Source organism: Saccopteryx bilineata, chromosome 2 (assembly GCF_036850765.1).
Source record: "Saccopteryx bilineata isolate mSacBil1 chromosome 2, mSacBil1_pri_phased_curated, whole genome shotgun sequence".
Classification (NCBI taxonomy): domain Eukaryota; kingdom Metazoa; phylum Chordata; class Mammalia; order Chiroptera; family Emballonuridae; genus Saccopteryx; species Saccopteryx bilineata.
This window is the reverse complement of record NC_089491.1, coordinates 262,668,300-262,686,996: the sequence shown is the minus strand read 5'-3', so window position 1 is coordinate 262,686,996 and position 18,697 is coordinate 262,668,300. Positions and strand designations below refer to the sequence as shown.

The window sequence follows — 18,697 nt, the reverse complement described above, 5'->3', positions numbered from 1 at the left end:
CCCACCTCCTTCCGTGAACCAATGGAAAATGTATGCCTGGGAGTGTCCCGCCCTGGGCCGAGCTCTACGGACCAATGGAACATAGCGGATGAGCGATGGCGCGGTCGGCGGTAGGTGGAGTCACCCCGGGACCTGGACGGGAACCTGGTGGGGTCAAGCCTGACAAGAAGCTTGGCGCATGGCTCTGTGGGTCTTAGGAGGCCGCCTTGGCCTTCGCAGGTGCTTCGGGGCTGGCAGGCTACCTTGTCCCCGTTTCCAGAGCCGCGGTTCCCCGGGCGTGGAAGACGGGGACAGGTAAGTGCCTAGCTGGGAGGGTAACTCGGACACCTGGAAGTGTGCCACAGTTATGTCAAACAGTTGTGAGATCAACGGGGCACCTGCCAGGTGTCATCCTCTGTCTTGACGTCACCATGGCAATGTAGGCACCGTGGAAGCCAGAGAACAAGATTTCTTTGCACAAGAAAAGTCCGAACGAAGCACAGGACAGGACGTGTGGGCCAGGAGGGCCCTCTTACCTGGCTTCACAGTCAGGATGAGCCTCAATTCAGATTTTCACCTATCCCCAAAGCTGTTTGTACTTCCAGACCCAGAGATACACCACATGATCTAAACACGGCTGTCATCATTTATCTTGAAACTTGCACCCGAGTCTGACCTGTGGTGGTGCAGTGGATAAAGTGTCAACCTGGAAACGCTGAGGTTACCCGTTCAAAACCCTGGGCTTGGCCCTGGCCGGTTGGCTCAGCGGTAGAGCGTCGGCCTAGCGTGCGGAGGACCCGGGTTCGATTCCCGGCCAGGGCACACAGGAGAAGCGCCCATTTGCTTCTCCACCCCTCCGCCGCGCTTTCCTCTCTGTCTCTCTCGTCCCCTCCCGCAGCCAAGGCTCCATAGGAGCAAAGATGGCCCGGGCGCTGGGGATGGCTCTGTGGCCTCTGCCCCAGGCGCTAGAGTGGCTCTGGTCGCAACATGGCGACGCCCAGGATGGGCAGAGCATCGCCCCCTGGTGGGCAGAGCTTCGCCCCTGGTGGGTGTGCCGGGTGGATCCCCGTCGGGCGCATGCGGGAGTCTGTCTGACTGTCTCTCCCTATTTCCAGCTTCAGAAAAATGAAAAGAAAAAAAAAAAAACCCTGGGCTTCCCTGGTCAAGGCACATATGGGAGTTGATGCTTTCTGCCTCTCCCCCCTTCTCTCTCTCTCTTCTCTCTCCTCTCTATAATGAATAAATTTTAAAAATCTTTAAAAAAATAAAAATAAACTTGCACCCAATTCCCGGACCTCAGAACCTGTAGAGTACCATCAATTACTAATGGAGTCATAGATTATTCATAGATCCAGTAATTTAACCTTTGAATAACCTGGAAATACCATATTTTAATCTTGTAGCCTGTATTAAAGGTGGTGTGTTGGTTTTTGAAAATGCTGGTTTTCGAACCTTGTTTTGGCAATTCTTTGAGTATCTTGAAGTTTCATAGAATGCAAGTGGCCCATGTTTCTCTCCCTCCAAGAGGCCCTGACTCAGTGGAGTGGTGGGTGAGAGTTTGGGTAGAGTAGAAACAACAGTAAGATGGTCGTGGGCATGAGTCTCAGCCCTACACTTCCTCCCTGGGTGACCTCAGAAGGTGGGTCTCCTCTTATGAGCTACAGTTTCCTTAACAGTAAAATGAAGGTCATAGCTAGTGCTTACCTTTGGGGCTGTGAGAAGACTCCAGGGATAATTTCAGGAGATAATGCTAGTAATCCTCTTAGCACTGTGCACTATTAATCACTGGGAAAAAGTGATTGATAAATTCTTTCAGTGAATACTTATTGAACTTCTGTGTTGAACAACACACTACATCAGCTACTCAGCAGATATGGATGTGGCTAAGACACAGAACTTGCCCACAAAGGGCACCCAAGAGGGTTATGGAGGGCAAAGATGTCAACAAGATAATTCAGCATGGGGTGGGGGGATAAGTGCTGCCTCTGAGGCTACGATCAACAAGCTGGGGCCCACGAAGGGAGATGCCCCACCCACTGTGTAAGCCATTCTTACTCACCACCTCTTGTTGTCTGTTTTCCCATTAGGCCACAGCCTTCCTCGAAGACACCCAAGATCCCCAAGATTTACACCAAAACGGGAGACAAAGGTAGGGTGGGGACAAGTGAAAGATGCAGAGACATGTCAGACTGGAAGTGTCCCCACAAAGTTCTCTCAAATTCTTTGCAGCCGTTAGAGTATGTGGCAGGTCTCGGTGTACATCACCAAAATGTGGTATGATAGGAAAGAGGTCCAAAATAGATTAAACAAGTTGTAGAACAATCCATATATTAAAAATGATTTGGGTAAAAGGGTGAGTGTGAGTGTGTGTGTGTGTATGTGTGTGCAAGTATGCATAAAACAGTATGAAAGGTTACACCTGGGAGAGAGATTGAGTTGTGGGGGAGGGGAATGGACAGAAAGGCTTTGATTGTTACTGTGCATACTTTTTTTTTTTTTTTTTTTGTATTTTTCTAAAGTTGGAAACAGGGAGGCAGTCAGACAGACTCCCGCATGTGCCCAACCGGGATCCACCCGGCACGCCCACCAGGGAGCGATGCTCTGCCCATCTGGGGCATTGCTCTGTTGCAACCAGAGCCATTCCAGAGCCTGAGGCAGAGGCCATGGAGCTGTCCTCAGCGCCCGGGCCATCTTTGCTCCAATGGAGCCTTGGCTGTGAGAGGGGAAGAGAGAGACAGAGAGGAAGGAGAGGGGGAGGGGTGAAGAAGCAGATGGGCGCTTCTCTTGTGTGCTCTGGCCGGGAATCCAACCCGGGACTCCTGCACACCAGGCCGACGCTCTACCACTGAGCCAACCGGCCAGGGCCATATACTTTTATTCTATTATTTTTTCTAATGAGCATATATCACTTTGATAATATAAAAGAATACCAGAACATAATGTTGTATAGAAAAAAAGAATGTATCAGTATAATACCATTTTCTAAAGATAAAAACATACAGATCACTAGTATATACTGTTTTTTGGATATACAGCAGGTCCTCAAATATCTTTGTTTCGTTCAGTATCATTAATTATGTTGATGAGATGCAGTGGAACTTAACTCTTGTTTACATTAAATAGCCTATGGTGAAAGTGGTTTCATTATACATTGTTTCCACAGTGCCAAAGCATGTAGAGGATGTACTTAATGCCACTGAACTGTACTTGTAAAAATGGTTAAAATAGTAAATTTTATGTTATTTATATTTTACCGCAATTAAAAAAAAAAAGAAAATATGCTTAGGAATGGTGTTGATGCCCTCTAGCCAAAGACCTCCAGGGACAATCTAGTCAAAGTTGGGTCAGTTAGCTCATTGCAGACCGGGAGATGGCACACCATGGGAACTGTGGGCAGATCACTAAGGGGATGCTAGAAAGGACTTTAGGATTTGGTTTATGTTAGGTGATTTGGGGAGAGTTCGAGAAAGTGGGGTTTTGCTCTCGATTGGATGGTGTCAGAAGCAAGGTAATTCTGTGATTAGGTATCTGAATCATTTCTATCTAGAAGAGGAGAGGGGCAAAGAGGGGCTAAATCTGTAATTGATAAAGAAACAGCAGTCTCATTAGCCAGGGAAGGGGGGGATGCTTGGTCATTTTGATAGTCCAGTGTTCTGTGCTCAGACATGATTAGGAGGGGTTCTGTTTTGGTCTTGATCTGTCATAATCATAGAGTGGCCCATTTGATAGTATTCTGTGAAATCATTTCTGTTCAAGAAGAGAATGCCGCAGTCTACCTGTGAGTGCCAGGCCAGCACCTGGCAGCACCAAAGCCTGTCTGATGTTGCCAGCCTGGCTCCTGGCTGTCAGGAGCAGGTGTGCTCTTCCTCCATGGTTGGGGAAGAAAGATGGGAAATGTGACCTGGACAGAGATATAGAGCACTCTTATTTTATGTGAAATATAATGTATACGTAATATGCACATATGTCATTTCTTTAGCAGGATGGTTAGTACACTATTGTTACATTTAAAAGCATAACAAGAAATAAGTGAGGAGAGTGGTGTTCCTTGAATGGTGGTGACTGAAAGGGGGTGCACACGGGCTTCTAGGGTGCTGGTCATGTTGTTTCTTGACCTGACTGCCAATCACAGAGGTATATTCAGTTAGCAGCAATTCATCAACTTGTACAGATCTAGCACTTCACTGTGTATATGTTATACTGGAAATAGAAAGTTTTCTAAAAAATGCATGTTAGGGAAAAAAATCTTATTTTGGACAGCTAAACATTCTCCCCCCCCACCCACAGGATTTTCTAGCACCTTCACCGGAGAAAGGAGACCCAAGGACGACCAAGTGTTTGAAGCCTTGGGCACCACGGATGAATTAAGTTCAGCCATTGGGTAAGGGAGACAGCACTGGTCTCCAGGCGGAGTTTGAATTGGGCATCCATAGATGTAGTTAACATGAAACCTTTGAGACAGCTGGCTAGTCTCTGAGGCCATCAACCCTTGATGAATTTTCCTGGCCTGGAAGAACAGGCCATGTGAAGCTGCCCTGCCCCCCATCTCTGGCACCCCTATTCTTTAGGTGAGTGCATGTACATGTATGCCATTGAGGCTCCCATACTAAGTGAAAGAGGTGAGTTGAGCCCAGTATACAGCGCATCAAATGCGATCCCTTTGGTGAGTCTTGTTTTTTAAATAAGCATAAACTCAACCAGGGTTTAGAAGTGGGCTCAGGGAATTAGGATCAACCAGGCCATGCTGCGGTGACAGACAACACCCAAATCTCATGACTTACAACATCAAAGGTGTATTTCGTGCTCTTACGTCAAGCCCGTCACAGGTTGGGTGTGTTTCTGTTGCACATGATGTCATTCTGGGACACGCTGACGGGACAGTGTCTGTCCAGGCCAACACCAGTAATTGTGGCAGAGGGAAAGTGATCATGCTAAAGCTCACACTGGCTCTTAAAGCTTCTGTGAAGTGACACACCACTTCTGCTCACATTTTGCTGGCCAGAGCCAGTCACGTGGACATGCTGGACTGCAGTGCAGTGGGAGGGGCAGCAAGTATTTGATAGTTGTCCAGTCAGTCCACCAAGCTCAGCAAGGTGTTGACAGTGTGAGTGGCAGTTATCTCAAGTGCTGGTTTAGGAGCTCTGATGTGGCCCCGAGGGTGAAGGTCGTGGGAATCAGTCAGACCTGGCTTCAAATTCTCTACTACTGTTGACTGGTTGTGTGACTTTAGGCAAATCACCTGGCCTCTCTGGGCCTCAATTTGCTCTTTTGTCAAATGATCATAGTAATAATGTCCATCTTGTTAGGTTCTTGTCAGGATTGAATAAGTTAATTCCATTTGCACCCTTAAGACAGTGCCAGGCCCTGTCTGGATAGCTTGGCCAATTAGAGCATCGACCCCATACAGCTGCGGGGCTCTGGCGTAGCCCCACTGAGAACCTAGCTCTCTCCAGGGTCCAGAGCACCTCTGACCCGCCCTGGCCCCTTTGGCTTCTGCTTTTGCTCATCTTTGCTATCCATGATCAGTTTCCATAACTCTTCCCATGATCTGTTAATAGTCCTTCTGCACAACTCTTCTCCGGGAACCCTTCGAGAGCACCACTGTGTGCGCCCTGCCAAGCCCCTGATGGTGAATGGGAGTGCAGAGTTCTGTGGGAGGCCAGAGCCAGGGTCCAGAGCTGCATCTGGGCGCTTTTCCTTCCCTACCCCACCTTACCAGGGAATTCCTACTCAGTCTGCAAAGTCTCACCTGCTATACTGCTTCCTCCAGGAAACATCCCTGAACCCTAGCCAAGATTAGGATTTTCAGGAATCTAGCCCTTTCCTTCAGAGTACTGACCTCAGTCTGCAACTTCACCTTGACTCGTGTGATGTTCAATTCAGGCCTTCCTCTCCTGCTGTACACAGCCTGTATCACCTCCGCTCACCACTGAGTCACCTGGACACAGCCACAGTGGGCACTGAAAAAGGAATTGACAGGATGAGTAATGAGTATAAGAAAGGGCATTTTGGAAAACAAATACTGTTAACAAAAAGAAGCTTATGATGTCTTATATCAGCAAGAAATAACACCGTGGCTCTTATAGCCAAATTAGCTAAATGGCCCATAACCTGAGAATCTATTGCCTTGCAGCAAACAGCCTGGGGACGGTGTATTGGAGTCAAATTCTCTTTCCTTTTCCCTCATAGGTTTGCTATGGAATTGATCGCAGAAAAGGGCCATCCGTTTGCTGAAGAGCTTGAGAAAGTGAGTAACCCCAAGCTGGAATTTTTTTTTTTTTTTTTTTTTGGTATTTTTCCAAAGCCAGAAACAGGGAGGCAGTCAGACAGACTCCCGCATGCGCCCGACCAGGATCCACCCGTCATGCCCACCAGGGGGCGACGCTCTGCCCATCCGGGGCGTTGCTCTGTTGCGACCAGAGCCATTCTAGCACTTGAGCCAGAGGCCACAGAGCCATCCCCAGCGCCCGGGCCATCTTTGCTCCAGTGGAGCCTCGGCTGCGGGAGGGGAAGAGAGAGACAGAGAGGAAGGAGAGGGGGAGGGGTGGAGAAGCAGATGGGCGCTTCTCCTGTGTGCCCTGGCCGGGAATCGAACCCAGGACTCTTGCACGCCAGGCCGACGCTCTACCACTGAGCCAACTGGCCAGGGCTTGGAATTTTTTTTTAACCCTTTGAGTAGTGAGTTTTTTCATGCTCGCTGACCCCCGGGAGTGAGGTTTTTTTTCAAAAATTGAAATTAGTTCCAGCCAGTTTTATTAACTTAAAATCGTGTTTGTTTAATAACCAGTTTATGGAAACAAAAAGAACTTATATTTGCCTTTTTTAAAGGTCTCCTTACACATTTTTAAAATAAAAATTTTGGTACGATTGTACTCTGGATGGTCAGGAGGCACGAGGATGTACATGAATGTTCGTACTACTCAAAGGGTTAATCTCCGAGGCCTGGTGACCATAACTGGATTTGCCATTTGATCATCACTTCTTCTCTGTGTCACCTGGGACTAGCACTCTCCTCTGAGCCTCAGCTTCCCCATCTGTAAAATGGGGACACGCAGTGATAGATAATCCACCATCCCAGAAAAGTGGTAAGAATTGCACTAAGAGAGGGAAATGGAAAGGGTAGTGGTCTCTGTCCCCCAGGGAACATTTGTGATGTCCGGAGACATTTTTGATTATCCCAACTAGAGGTTCTATGAGCATCTAGTGGGTAGAGGACAGGATGCCGCTAGACAGCCTATAGTGCACACGACAGACCCACCCCAGAGAATGACTGGCCCCAGAGACGGATTTAATGGTAGGTGCACTGGGTGTGCCCCTGGGCCCCGATTTCTGAAGGGCTCTACAAAACCCCAACTTTACACTTTTTTCTAATGTAAGGGGCCCAATATTTTCTTCTGTGCCCGGGGCCTCAACCGACCTTTAATCTGCTTCTGACCAGCCCAAAATGGCAGTAGCAGCGAGGCTGAGAAACCGGAAGCCGGGCCGCAGTACGCCCTGGGCGAGGGGGGCTGTGGTTGTTATAACTGTTCTGTTCCTCGCAAAGCACCTGCGGTCCGATCCACAGAGGACCCCAGAAGTGGAGACCTCCCTAGCACACGCGGGATGTGCCCACGGTTTTCGTCCACATGGTGACCTGCGTCTTTAGAAGCTGCTCCCTGGAGGGTCAGCCCTCAGCTCGCTCAGTCCTCCAGGCCAGGCTGGAGCTCACTGGCTCCTGGGAGCAGATGGAGGACAGTGAGGGGACTTTCTCCCATCCCCCAGAGCAGGGGTTGGGAACCTTTTTGGCTGAGAGAGCCATGAACGCCACATATTTTAAAATGTAATTCCGTGAGAGCCATACAATGACCCGTGTACATTACGTATTATCCAATAAAAATTTGGTGTTGTCCCGGAGGACAGCTGTGATTGGCTCTAGCTACCTGCAACCATGAACATGAGCGGTAGGAAATAAATGGATTGTAATACATGAGAATGTTTTATATTTTTAACGTTATTATTTTTTTATTAAAGATTTGTCTGCAAGCCAGATGCAGCCATCAAAAGAGCCACATCCAGGCCCTGGCCTGTTGGCTCAGCGGTAGAGCGTCAGCCTGGCGTGCGGGGGACCCTGGTTCGATTCCCGGCCCGGGGCACACAGGAGAAGCTCCCATTTGCTTCTCCCCCCCTCCCCCCCTCCTTCCTCTCTGTCTCTCTCTTCCCCTCCCGCAGCCAAGGCTCCATTGGAGCAAAGATGGGCCGGGCTCTGGGGATGGCTCCTTGGCCTCTGCCCCAGGTGCTAGAGTGGCTCTGGTCGTGGCAGAGCGACACCCCGGAGGGGCAGAGCATCGCCCCCTGGTGGGCAGAGCGTCACCCCCTGGTGGGCGTGCCAGATCCACCCGGTTGGGCGCATGTGGGAGTCTGTCTGACTGTCTCTCCCCGTTTCCAGCTTCAGAAAAACACACACACACACACACACACACACATACACACACACACACAAAGAGCCATATCTGGCTCGCGAGCCATAGGTTCCCGACCCCTTAGAGATCTGTCACTCAGGGTCCTGGAGTCATTCCAGCAGAGCTCAGCAGGCGCCTCTGTTGTAAGCAGCCCCCCCCCGCAGAGCACGCCCCCCCCCCCCCCCCCCCCCGCTTCCTGCCCCTGAAACACCCACTCACTTCTGCTGACCACGTTCTCGCAGGTTCTGTCCTTCGTAATTTAGAAAGCACTGACAGGTGTGGTCCCTTGGCTCAACTATTATAGGATAGAAAAACAAAGCTGTCAGTTTAGAGAAAAGAAAAAACCTTACAGGGCCCAGGCACATGGGAGACCAGGGTCGAGGGTTGGGGTGAGAAGTTTCCTCTTGACCATCACTTAGCACTTGACACTCAATTGTCTTCATAACCCAGCTGTTCACAAGGGATCCAGGTCCCCTCTCAACAGGGCTGGTGCCCAGCATAGAGGGTCAGACAGTTTGCTAATTAGCCTTTCCACGCCAGCGAAGTAAAGGTTCTGATGGTCCCCAACAGGCCCGTCCCACACGCCTTGCTCACTGCAGTGGCACCTCTGCATGTGGGGAAACCATGTTGTCTCTGCTTGGCCCCCAACAACAGATCTTCATTTGAACCTTCTGTTGCTTCCCCAGATCCAGTGCTCCCTGCAGGACGTCGGCTCTGCCCTGGCGACACCGCGTTCCTCAGCCAGGGAGGCTCACTTAAGTAATTCTCTGAACCCACTGTGTGTGTGTGTGTGTGTGTGTACACTCAGCAGGTCCTGTGGGGTGGGGACTCTCCTGGGTGCCGGCCTGATCCACAGGCTCTGGCAGGGAAGGAACCTTTAGAGATGGTGGACGTGGTGTGGAAGGTATCAGGCAGAAGGGAGCTGGGAGCTGTTCCCTTGGTGATCCAGTGGGCAGTGTGCCTCACTGCTGTGTCCTTGACTCCTCAGGGCACACTGCATTTGAGACGGGGCCCATCCTGGAGCTGGAACAGTGGATCGACAGATACTCCAGCCAGCTGCCCCCTCTCACCGCTTTCATTCTGCCTGTAGGCGCCAGGCAGCCTCAGCCAGGGGGCAGGGGTCTGGGCAGCTGCAGGCCAAGTATCTTGGCAAAAATTTACAGACGCAAAATCAGTCCCCCTCTTTAATTTTATATAGTAGCAGAGCTGTCCGCCAAGTCCCCTGCCCTCCCAGCCCTGTCCACTCGGGAGCGGGGTGCCCATTGGGTGCTCCCCTGGCAAGGCAACCTGCACGCAGAGCTGCCTGCTGGGGGCAGGGCCCACCTGTCCTCCCGACAAGCTCCCCGTCTGCAGTGGGCACCCCCGCCTGCCCCTCTGCCCCAGCCAATGCCCACTTTTTCCCTTCAGTCAGGAGGCAAGAGCAGCTCTGCCCTGCATTTCTGTCGGGCCGTGTGTCGCCGAGCTGAGAGACGGTAAGGAGCCCAGGCTGGAGGGACAGAGCTGGGTCAGCGCAGGAGGCAGGCTGGCGGGGTCGCCTCCAATGCTGTTTAGCCTCCCATCAACAGGTCTCCTGGCAACCTCACTGCGCCTGGTGGACACCAGGACAGACCAAGTCCCTGTCTTCAGAGCCCTACATTGTGGAGGGGAGACAGTGACCTGTGACCAGACAAATGACAGATGACGTAACTGTACACCAAGATCAGAGCTTGTGGAGAAACTAGCAGTTATGGGGTGGGGAGGGTCATCCTGGTGGGTTTAGTTGGTCATTTATTATAACAGATGGTATGAAATTCAAGGGGGTGTCTAGTGAAAATTCTCACCTGGGCCCCAGTTCCCTCGTTCCCGGGGTTCATTGAAGCAGGGCGGTCAGCTGAGCAGTGATAAGGGCTGTGAGGGAGGCCGTGGGGCGCCGGGGGTCCCAGCCCGGGTGCAGGGAGGGTCTCTCTCAGTCATGCTGTGGGAGCCAGGAGCTGAAGGATGGGGACGGGGCAGGAAACCGAGTGTCCAGGATGAGGGGACAGCAAGGGCTTCTAAGGAGCAGGCCTCATTGAAAGGATAGAAATGAGGCCAAATGTCTGGAAGCAGGGTGAGGGGCGTGGGGCACAGTGAGGCCAGAGGCTGAGCGGGGGCCGGGCCAGGCCGGTCCTCACAGGCCCACAGGGGTCTTCCTTTATCCTGAGAGCAACAGGAAGCCATTGCTGGGTTTTAGGCCATGGGGTGATGTGAAAGGACTGCTGGGGAGGAAAGGCCCAGTGGGAACCACATGGCCGTGGGGGTACAGATGGAAGAACTCAACAGACAAGCCACCTGCTACCCCAGCCCCTCAACTCAGAGTCTGGGAAAGGAGGGACCTGCAAAAGCTAGTGTCTACCTTTTCAAGGAGACTATAAAGTACTTACAAAACCTCTATTCACACTAGTCTCCAACCGGGCGGCCACCCAGCTTCACAGAGACGTGGAAGTGAAGCCTGCTGGACTGATCCAACAGTCAGGGTGGTGCTGGACACTTCATGTTCATTGTTTCATTGATTCCTCGTGATGACTCTGGGAGAGAGGTGGTGGCAGCCCTCACTGTATGGGTGTCAGGAAATTGGGACTCAGAGAGGTGATGTTATGGCCCAGGTCACCTGAGGGGTTCATGGCAAGGGTCTGGAGTTGAGCCCAGGTGTGCCTGGGCCTAACCTAAGCTCTGTACAGAGCCCTACATCATAAAGGAAGGTTTCATCCTTCGTGACAGTCTCTTGGGCCCAAGTTGTCCCTAAAGGGATCCTGGTAGCAGAAAGGACTTTGGCTTCAAAAGGAAGTAGTCATTTATACAAAAGCCATCCACATCAGCCATGCTTATAATAGCAAAAAGTTGGAGGCAACCCCAAGACTCAACAGTGGGGAATGGCCAAGTGGTGGATGGGCCCTCAGTCCACCAGACAGGAGACGTGCATTTGGGACGCCACTGGGTGACAAAGCCCCCCTGGGCAGGGGACACAAACCCAGAGCTGCAGTTTGGGGAGAGCATCTCCTGGCAAGGGTTAGGCAGCAGAGGTGACGCGCATGAAGGCTCCCGGCAAGGGCCTCCCTCGTCATTGGTGCTCAGCAGACAGCAGTCCACTGTCCAGCATGTCCAACAGGCTGGCAAGGACACTAGGTCAAGGTGCAGCGGCTGTGACATGCTGGCAGGGGACACACCCCAGGGTCCTATAGTGTGTTGATCCTGTGTGATGCTGTATCTCCTCTCTTTCCAGCGTGGTGCCTCTTGTCCAGATGGGTGAGACAGATGCAAATGTGGCCAAGTTCTTAAACAGGTACTTAGATGGAATTTGGAGATCACTCTCTGGAAAATGAGACACCTTATGGATAGTAACAGTAATAGAGTGGGCCTCGTTCATTCACTTCCTATTCACGGAGGAAGTGCTGTGTGCTAGACACTGTACCAGGCACACGGATGCAGCTGAGAATAAGGCGGGCACCATCCCTGTCCCTCACTGGGGAGTGAGGTGACGATCTTGTTGGGATAGGCTGCTATAAAAACCAGCAAAGAGAAACATCAGAACAAAGGGACCATGCCGTAGCAAGGGGCCTGCTTTGAGGCTGGGTAACCAAGGAGGCCTGGAGAGGTGTCATGGTGGGGCCCAGGCAGGAGTCAGACCCGCTCACAGCCAGTCCTCCTCCCTGCAAGGCCCCTGGCCAGTGTGAGCCCAGAGGAGACAGCCAGACAAAGCGAGCTCAGGACCATCCAGGCTCAGGACCCTGGCAGTGAACCTGCTTAGCCGGCTGGCCCAGGAGGGCCCCTGCTGCCCACACTTGGCCTCCACAGCCAAGGCTACAGCAGGCCAGGGGCCTGTTCCACTGGGTTCTATTCCAGCTTTGGCTTGTGCAATTTTAGTGTGGGCAAGGCCAGCACCCAGGGGGGGGCAGTCCAAGAGCTGGGGGACCCTTGGGAGCTGTCCTAGGCATCCAGAAAGTGGCCTCATACTCAGTGGCTGGCCCCTTATTGTGGTCACTACTCCCACAGGTTAGACCTCCAGAATCCCAGGCCCGGCCAGCTCCCCCAAATCAGAATCACCAGGACTCCTAGGGACTTGTGCGCATGCTGCAGTTTGTGGGGGCACTAACCCTGGTCCCTGAATGGTGCAGAAAGCAGCCCAGGGAATGGCCCAACGTCACCAGCCCTGTGCAGTAGTATGGGGGTACTGGCCTTGTCCTGTAGGAGCCACCCAGTCCTGGCGCCAGAGCCGGGCGCTTGGCTCTCACAGAAGCTGGCTCCGAGTGCCATCCATCAAGGCCAAGTCGGCCGTGGCACATCGTCCCACCCGACGCTCCCGGGGGCTCATGATTTATACTTCCTCCTTGAAGGCTAATAGGGGAATGACCCAGTTAGCATTGATTGCTCCTCTCAGATCATTCTGCCTGCTTCTCTCTGCCCCTCCAGACTCAGCGACTATCTCTTCACATTAGCCAGATATGCAGCCATGAAGGAGGGGAACCAAGAAAAAATATACAAGAAAAATGACCCATCGGACTGAGCCTGAGCCGCTTGGAAATAGTGGAAAGAAGGAACTTCATAGACCCCCTCGCTGGTGACCCATGGGAAAGGAAGAGTTTGCCCTTTGTGTCCTGACTCCTGAGGGTCTCTCCCGGAGGGGCTGGAGGCCAGGCTGTCATTCAGAACCCCCGCCTTTCTGACCTCCTGCCACTTCCCTCCAGGAGCTGGGACCCCTGGACAAGTCTGCCCACTCCCCGCTCTCCCCTTGGTCTTAAAGGGAGTGGGAATGAATTCAGTATTGCAGGAAAAAAAAGGTAAAGTGATTGTTGTAATGAGGAGCCGCACAAAAAGAATAAAAGTGGGAAAGGCTTGAACTGAGTGTGTGTGTGTGTGTGTATATGTGTGTATATGAGAGAGCAAATGCCCTTCCCTTCCACTGCCAGCTCGGCTTGTTCAAGGATTTGGAGTGGTACCAGAGGCCCCTGGAAATGTAATTGTGATTTACCTGTGCCAAAGGGGCTTTAAATGTCACATTTATAAAGGGGGAAGGCAGACAGGATTTGGAAGTTTAGTCACCTCTGAGCCACCCATCAGCACCTAAATGTGCACGGAGGACAGCTGCAGATTGACAGGTGAGACCTCGGGAACACTCAGCCTGGAGACTCCTCTCTCAAAGGGGAACCTTCCCCTTCCGCCCCCCTAGGGACCAAGACCCTGGCGAGAGAAACACCTCGGCTTAAAGGAAGGCGTGTCCTGCCCAGGCAGCTGGTGTCGAGGGGCTGATGTGAACCGATTCAGTCTGAGATAGTAAGATCTTCCGTTCTCCGCGAGGCCAACCCAGACGAGACTTATTTCCCTGATGTTGCACTTGGCTGGTTTGTGCCTCCAAGATCCATGCCATGGCAGTATTTTATTTCACTTGTCACCACTGCTCCCTCCCGCGATGAAGCGACACTGCCAGTGCCAGCTGTGTCCTTGGGAAGGGGATATTTATGAAGGGCGCGGAGGCAGCCCTGAGAACTCGAAGATGCCATGCTGCTAATTGCAGGAAATGACTTCGGAAGGGCAGGCTTTTGCTAGCTGTCGGGGCTGCAGCACCTGGTGAACTCCATCCAGCAATCATTTATTTACTGAGTGCCTGCTTAGCAGGAGGCACCAGCAAGGCCCAGGAAGGCTGGGCACAGCCAGCTGACCAGCCACCATTAAAGCCATCGGTCACACGCATATTTTTGTCTTTATTCTCACCACTTCACCTGCTGACTTTGCTGGAGGAACAGGCACATTGCGTCCTTTCTGGGTCTCTTCGTTCCCAGCAGGCTGCGGTGACCTTCTTAAGCCTCGGGCAGAGTGGCTTAGGTGTACATGACTATGATTGAAAGTGAAAACCCTCCTGGAAATAGCCATGTCCGGTTCCTCCCACAGAGCTCAGTGGTTAGCGCCGGGTCTGGTACACAGCAAGTGCTCAGCGACTGTGGACAGAGCTGGAAAGAGTAAAAGCACGAACCTTTCAGGAGAGGCCTGCGGTGCTGAACTGCCAGCTGTGCTGGCACTCGGGGTGGGCCGCAGGGGACTTTGTTCCAAGAGCTTGCAGCAATCGGCTCCGGTGCACTCAGTTCTGCCCGCTCCTCAAAACCTTCCAGGAAGGAGCAGGACGCACCTAGTAGAACAGCAAGCAGTCCTGCACTCCTAGCCATGGTGAAACCCACCCCACAGAGGACGAAAGGCGCTCTTTGAGTAAATATAGCATCCTAAAGTGACGCTTGTTGAAACAAGGCAATTTGCCTGTTGCCAAATCCCGACCTCACCAGCTCTTGCTGGGAGGGGCTGTCATGGGCAGTCCAGTTCCCAGGACCCCCTCTGCATCTGCCCTCCACCAGCCAACATTCCCCCAGAGACAGCCCAGGTGCAGAGCAGACTTGGCAACTTTGGAGGTATGCTCTGGGCCGCCAACCTGGGAAGATGGGTTCTGCTTTGCGGGGCCCTGAGGATGGTTGGCTTGAAACCTTTACTCTTCTGCAGCGCCTGGTGAAGCCGTACTGGAGCCTGAGGCACAAGGCGGAATGCACACCCCATGTCACATACTGAGACATCCTTCTCTGTCCTGAACCCATTTGAAGAAGTGAAAGCCTTACTTACCTTGGCTACGGGGGTTTGGGGCACGCCCATCCATTCTGCACCCAAGACAGTGCCTCACCTGCCTTGCCCTGGTTCAGGTCCAGTTCTCAGGGTTGCATTTAGTACCACTGCCAGAGATGAGCTGGTGATTGGACGTCCCATCAGAGAGAACCCCTCTATACTAATGATGCCACCAGAACCATGCCAGGCCCCGAGCTCCAGACTTCATCTCCTTTAAGCCCCCAGCAACCCTGAAGGGGCACTATCGACTCTTAAAAAAAAATTATTTAGTTTAGAGGGGAGGCGCAGGAAGCATCAACACATCGTAGTTGTTTCTTGTATGTGCCTTGACTGGACAAGCCCAGGGTTTTGAACTGCCAACCTCAGCGTTCCAGGTCGACGCTTTATCCACTGCGCCACCACAGGTCAGGCAGCACTATCTACTCTTGTTTTGCAGGTGAGGAAACTGAGGCTCAGAGAAGCCCACTTGTCTCAGGGAGTCGGCACCAAGGTGTGGGTGGGCCCAGGATGTGGCCTTGTGACTCCCAGCCCAGTGCTCCTGGCCTCCTTCCAACCGCCATTTGACAGTCGTTTTAATCACGGCCTGGGCTGCCGAGATCAATGTCAGGCACTAATAGATTCCGCTGTCTCATTTCTCAACCTAGTTTCCCTTAACTGATATTTCATGGCTATTGTTAATGCGCATTTTTCACTGAGTAATTTTCACAGCCCGAACTTGTAACACATCCCGATGACAAACGTCCCCGGTTTCGAATCCCCCATCAGCTGCAATGTCACCCTCGCCTCCTCCCCAACACCTTCCTCCGACAGCCCATCCAGTTTTATGATCGCTCTGTCCCAGTTATCACTACTGAACCTTTAAGAATCCAGACGCATTTCAAGTTTAATTGAATAAAATTCTTTGTATAATAAATTCTGCAGGAATGCTACATAAATCAGTGTGTCTGGGAGGATTTGTGGCCCACCCCTCCCTTCAGACCAGGCTCAGGAACCTCACTGGCAATACTGGACCCGGGCTGGTCCAATCTTCCTTATTGAGGGGACCAACTTCACCTTTACAGCACAACTTGGGGTGTAGCTTTCGTTCACCTTGACCTGTTGTGTTCTTCTCTGGGGGGTCCCTAATGGAAGACAGTGCTTGAGCCCAAGAACAGGCAGGTTGGAGACACCTAGGACTCTGGAGATTTCCCTTGTGTTCTCCCATGCCACAGAATCAGAAACTTCTGATGAAGGCCACCCTCTCCCTGCGTAGACACACACACGTGTCCATAGGTTGCACACAATTTGAGGAGGTCTGGAAGCCCCAGGTAAGAGTCCGTGTTCTAGAATAACCAGTGCCGCCCCCTCTTCAGGAGTGCATCGAACTCACAAGGCAGCCTCTTTGTGGGGTGCGCACAGCTCCAGCCTTCAAGTGTGAGAGGAGCATGCGGGACTGGCCGGGGAGGCTGCCGGGTGACCTTCAGTGCTTGTGAGACTGCAGGACCGTTAACAGCCCCAGGCAGCTGAAGACTAGCTCTGTCCCTTCCTAGCTTTGTGACTCTGGGCAAGTCATCCCTTCCTCCTCAGACTTGCTTCTCCATCTGTATAATGGGAATAATACAGCAGTCCCCCCTTATCTGTGGGGAATATGTGCCAAGACCCCCAGGGATGTCCAATTCCAAGGATTGTGCTGAGCCTGATATATACAATGTTTTTCCTATGCATACATATCTAGGATAAAGGTTAATTTATAAATTAGGCACAGTAAGATATGAACAATAAAAGAACAATCACAATAATATACTGTAATAAAAGGGATGCGAATGTGGTCTCTCCCGCTCCGATAATGGAGATGCCTACTAAGTGACTAATGGGCAGGGAGATCTACAGCGTGGACATGCTGGAAAAAGGAATGATTCACGTCCCAGGTGGGAGAGAGATGGCACAAGATTTCACCATACTACTCAGAATGATGCACAATTTAAAGTTTATGAATTATTTTTAAAGTTTTCCATGTAATATTTTTGGACCATGATTCACTGTGGGTAACTGAAACCATGGAAGCAAAACCTCAGATAAGGGAGGACTGCTGTAATATCTATCCAACAGGGCCATCGGGAGAGCTTGATGAGGCTTTTTTGTTGTATTTTTCTGAAGTGAGAAGTGGGGAGGCAAAGAGATAATCCCGCATGCGCCCAACCGGGATCCACCCGGCATGCCCACTAGGAGGCAATGCTCTGCCCATCTGGGGCGTTGCTCTGCTGCAATCAGAGTCATTCTAGCGCCTGAGACGGAGGCCATGGAGCCATCCTCAGTGCCCGGACCAACTTTGCTCCAATGGAGCCTTGGCTGCAGCAGGAGAAGAGAGAGATAAAGAATAAGGAGAGGGGGAAGTGTGGAGAAGCAGATGGGCGCTTCTCCTGGGTACCCTGGCCGGGAATAGAACCCAGGACATCCTCACGCCGGGCCAATGCTCTACCACTGAGTCAACTGGCCAGGGTGACAAGGCGGTATTTAAAAGGACTTAGTACATTCCCTGGCATATGTGAGCTGCCACTATTATTATTATAATTAAATGTCTCACCCTGCCACTTCTTTGCTAAGTCACCTGAAGTGAATTGTTTAACCACTCTGAGCCTTGATCCTCACCGTTTATAATTTGGGATGATACCACCTTCCAGGGGTTCAGGGAATAAGTCCATGGACCTGGCACGTGGTAGCAGCCCAAAAAAACAATGTAGCTGTTGTTGTTAAATCCCATTTTGTCAGTTTCAAAGCACTTTCAAATAGCTCAGGCCCAGATGAAGCTCAGAGAGCCACAGAGCAGTGCATCTGGTTTGTTTAGACTTCCTGGGGGCAGGGGAGGCCAGTGGCCTCCAGAGGGTCTGGTCCCAGTCAGACAGGGGCATATGGCTCTAGGAAAATCATTCCCAAGGGAAGGGGAGAGGTGACGGTCACAGAGCAATGAGAGCTGAAGGGGATCGCAGAGATCATTGCCCCATTTTACAGATGAGGAAACTGAGGCCAGAAAAGGATAATTTGGTAAGTAAATATTAATAATGATCACTATTTGATCACTGGTCTTTCCAGGCATCTTGCTAAGCCTCTTACATGCAATAATAGTTTGTTTTATTCTTTCAACAGCCCATGAAGGCGATGCTATTATCATCATCCTCAACTTACAGATGAAGAAACTGAAGCCCAGAGAGAAGAGATGATTCAAGGTCACATGTCTCCAGGAGGTGGACCTAGGCTTTAAATCCAGGCACTGTGCCTCCAAACCCCACAACTAGCATTTACTTAACACTTAGCTATACACTCAGCTGTACCACAACCAGGTTTTTATGTCTTAGTTCTCAGAACCCTATGAGCCATGTAGTTATTCTTCCCATTTCACAGGTGAGGAAACAGGTTCACAGGGGTGCAGTCACTTGCTCAGAATTGCAGTGTCCTCTGGGATGATGAGGATGGTTATAATGATATCATAATAAACAGCAGACATTTACTGAACTCTTCTTTCGTGCAGAGCTCTTGAAACCCCATCACCATGGTGATACGAGGGCAGGCTCCATGTGCACTTAGCATTTACTCCTACGGCAGCCCATCAGGTGCATATTAGACTCTGTGTTTCAGATACAGAAACCGAGGCACAGGGAGACCGCACCTTGGCCAGTGTCACATAGCAC

At 51.5% G+C, this 18,697-nt stretch overlaps 1 protein-coding gene across 2 annotated transcripts; it reads left to right on the top strand.

The window, feature by feature from the left end:
* Positions 1 to 125: 125 nt before the first annotated feature.
* On the top strand, positions 126 to 15,896 carry MMAB (metabolism of cobalamin associated B). 2 transcript variants are annotated; one of them, XR_010729292.1, is made up of 10 exons: positions 126 to 294; positions 2,067 to 2,128; positions 4,267 to 4,360; positions 6,169 to 6,226; positions 9,104 to 9,176; positions 9,406 to 9,503; positions 9,825 to 9,889; positions 11,656 to 11,715; positions 12,843 to 13,210; positions 13,600 to 15,896. XR_010729292.1 is itself a non-coding variant. In XM_066260369.1 (9 exons), exons 1-9 carry the CDS (start codon positions 179 to 181, stop codon positions 12,934 to 12,936), a joined length of 720 nt encoding a protein of 239 aa, XP_066116466.1. In that variant the 5' UTR covers positions 126 to 178; the 3' UTR covers positions 12,937 to 13,270. The 2 variants fall into 2 exon arrangements, 1 of the variants encoding a protein (XP_066116466.1); XM_066260369.1 differs by lacking the exon at positions 13,600 to 15,896 and having other exon boundaries at positions 12,843 to 13,270.
* The last annotated feature ends 2,801 nt before the right edge of the window (positions 15,897 to 18,697 follow it).